The 1,129-nt window shown below is 43.9% G+C and overlaps 1 protein-coding gene across 1 annotated transcript; it reads left to right on the forward strand.

Moving 5' to 3' along the window:
- Nucleotides 1–424: 424 nt before the first annotated feature.
- LOC121242263 lies at nt 425–829 on the forward strand. Its single transcript, XM_041140154.1, has one exon. The coding sequence runs from the start codon at nt 425–427 to the stop codon at nt 827–829; it is 405 nt and encodes a 134-aa protein (XP_040996088.1).
- The last annotated feature ends 300 nt before the right edge of the window (nt 830–1,129 follow it).

Below are 1,129 nucleotides of genomic sequence, written 5' to 3' on the forward strand. Positions count from 1 at the left end.
CTAGGAATATTTCGGCAGAGGGACTTGCGGAGACCCAAACTTCCATATCGGTGGTGGCTGATGATCAGCCCCGCCTAGAGCCATGAAACTCCTTAGCTGGAATGTCCGTGGGCTTGGGAATCCACGTGGCATTCGGACCTTTCACGATTTAATCAAGAAGGAAGCTCCCGATATTGTGTTTCTTCAGGAAACAAGGTTACAGGTGCGTGATTTTGATTCTGTTAAGTTTAAGCTTGGATTTAGTAACCATCTGGCAGTGAGCAGTGAGGGTCAGAGTGGCGGTATCGCGATGATGTGGGGAAGGGATGTTCATTTAACAATTCTGAATTACTCAAAATCCCATATTGATGCATGTGTTATGGTGGATGGGATAGGCCTATATCAGCATGAGAAATGGGGAGGCTGAGATAGGCCTGAAAGACAAATGCTTCATTTTCGAAAGGTTGTTAATGATTGTTTATTGAGGGATATTGGTTTCAATGGTCCCAAGTTTACCTGGTGTAATGGGAGGGAGTCTGGCTCGAGTATTAGCGTACGACTGGATCAGTTTTTTGGGAATCCACAATGGTGGAATTGTTTTGCACAAGTGAGAGTAATACATGAAGGGGTTGCCTATTCGGATCATATACCCATCTGTTTGCACTCAGAAGCACCTGCTGTGGCAAGTGGAAGGGAGAAGTTGTTTAGGTTTGAAGCTATGTGGTTGGGAGAGAAGGGTTGTGATAACAATGTGGAAGATATCTGGAGGAGGGTCACAGACAGTAACTCTATGGATGATTTGATGAACAAGATCTCAGCTTGTGGGCAAAGGCTTCAAGTGTGGAATTGATCTAGCTTTGGCCATGTCCAAAAGAAACTTATACAAGCTAAGATTCGATTAAAGCAATTGCAAGAAAAGGACCCAATGACTTTAAGAAGGGCGGAACAACAGGCCATCAGGGATGATGTTCAAAAGTGGCTAGAGCGGGATGAAATCATGTGGAGGTAGAGGTCTAAGGCACTTTGGCTTAGGGAGGGGGACCAGAATTTGAAGTTTTTTTTTTTTTTTTTTCATACAAAGGCTTCTCATAGAAGGAAGAAGAATTTGGTTGGAAACTTACAAAATGATGAGGGTGAATGGCAGGAAGGG

Source organism: Juglans microcarpa x Juglans regia, chromosome 8D (genome assembly GCF_004785595.1).
Source record: "Juglans microcarpa x Juglans regia isolate MS1-56 chromosome 8D, Jm3101_v1.0, whole genome shotgun sequence".
NCBI lineage: Eukaryota > Viridiplantae > Streptophyta > Magnoliopsida > Fagales > Juglandaceae > Juglans > Juglans microcarpa x Juglans regia.

Excerpts from the sequence above, each read along its gene's own strand:
- LOC121242263 (XM_041140154.1), top strand. The coding sequence starts at position 425 with ATGCTTCATTTTCGAAAGGTTGTTAATGATTGTTTATTGAGGGATATT.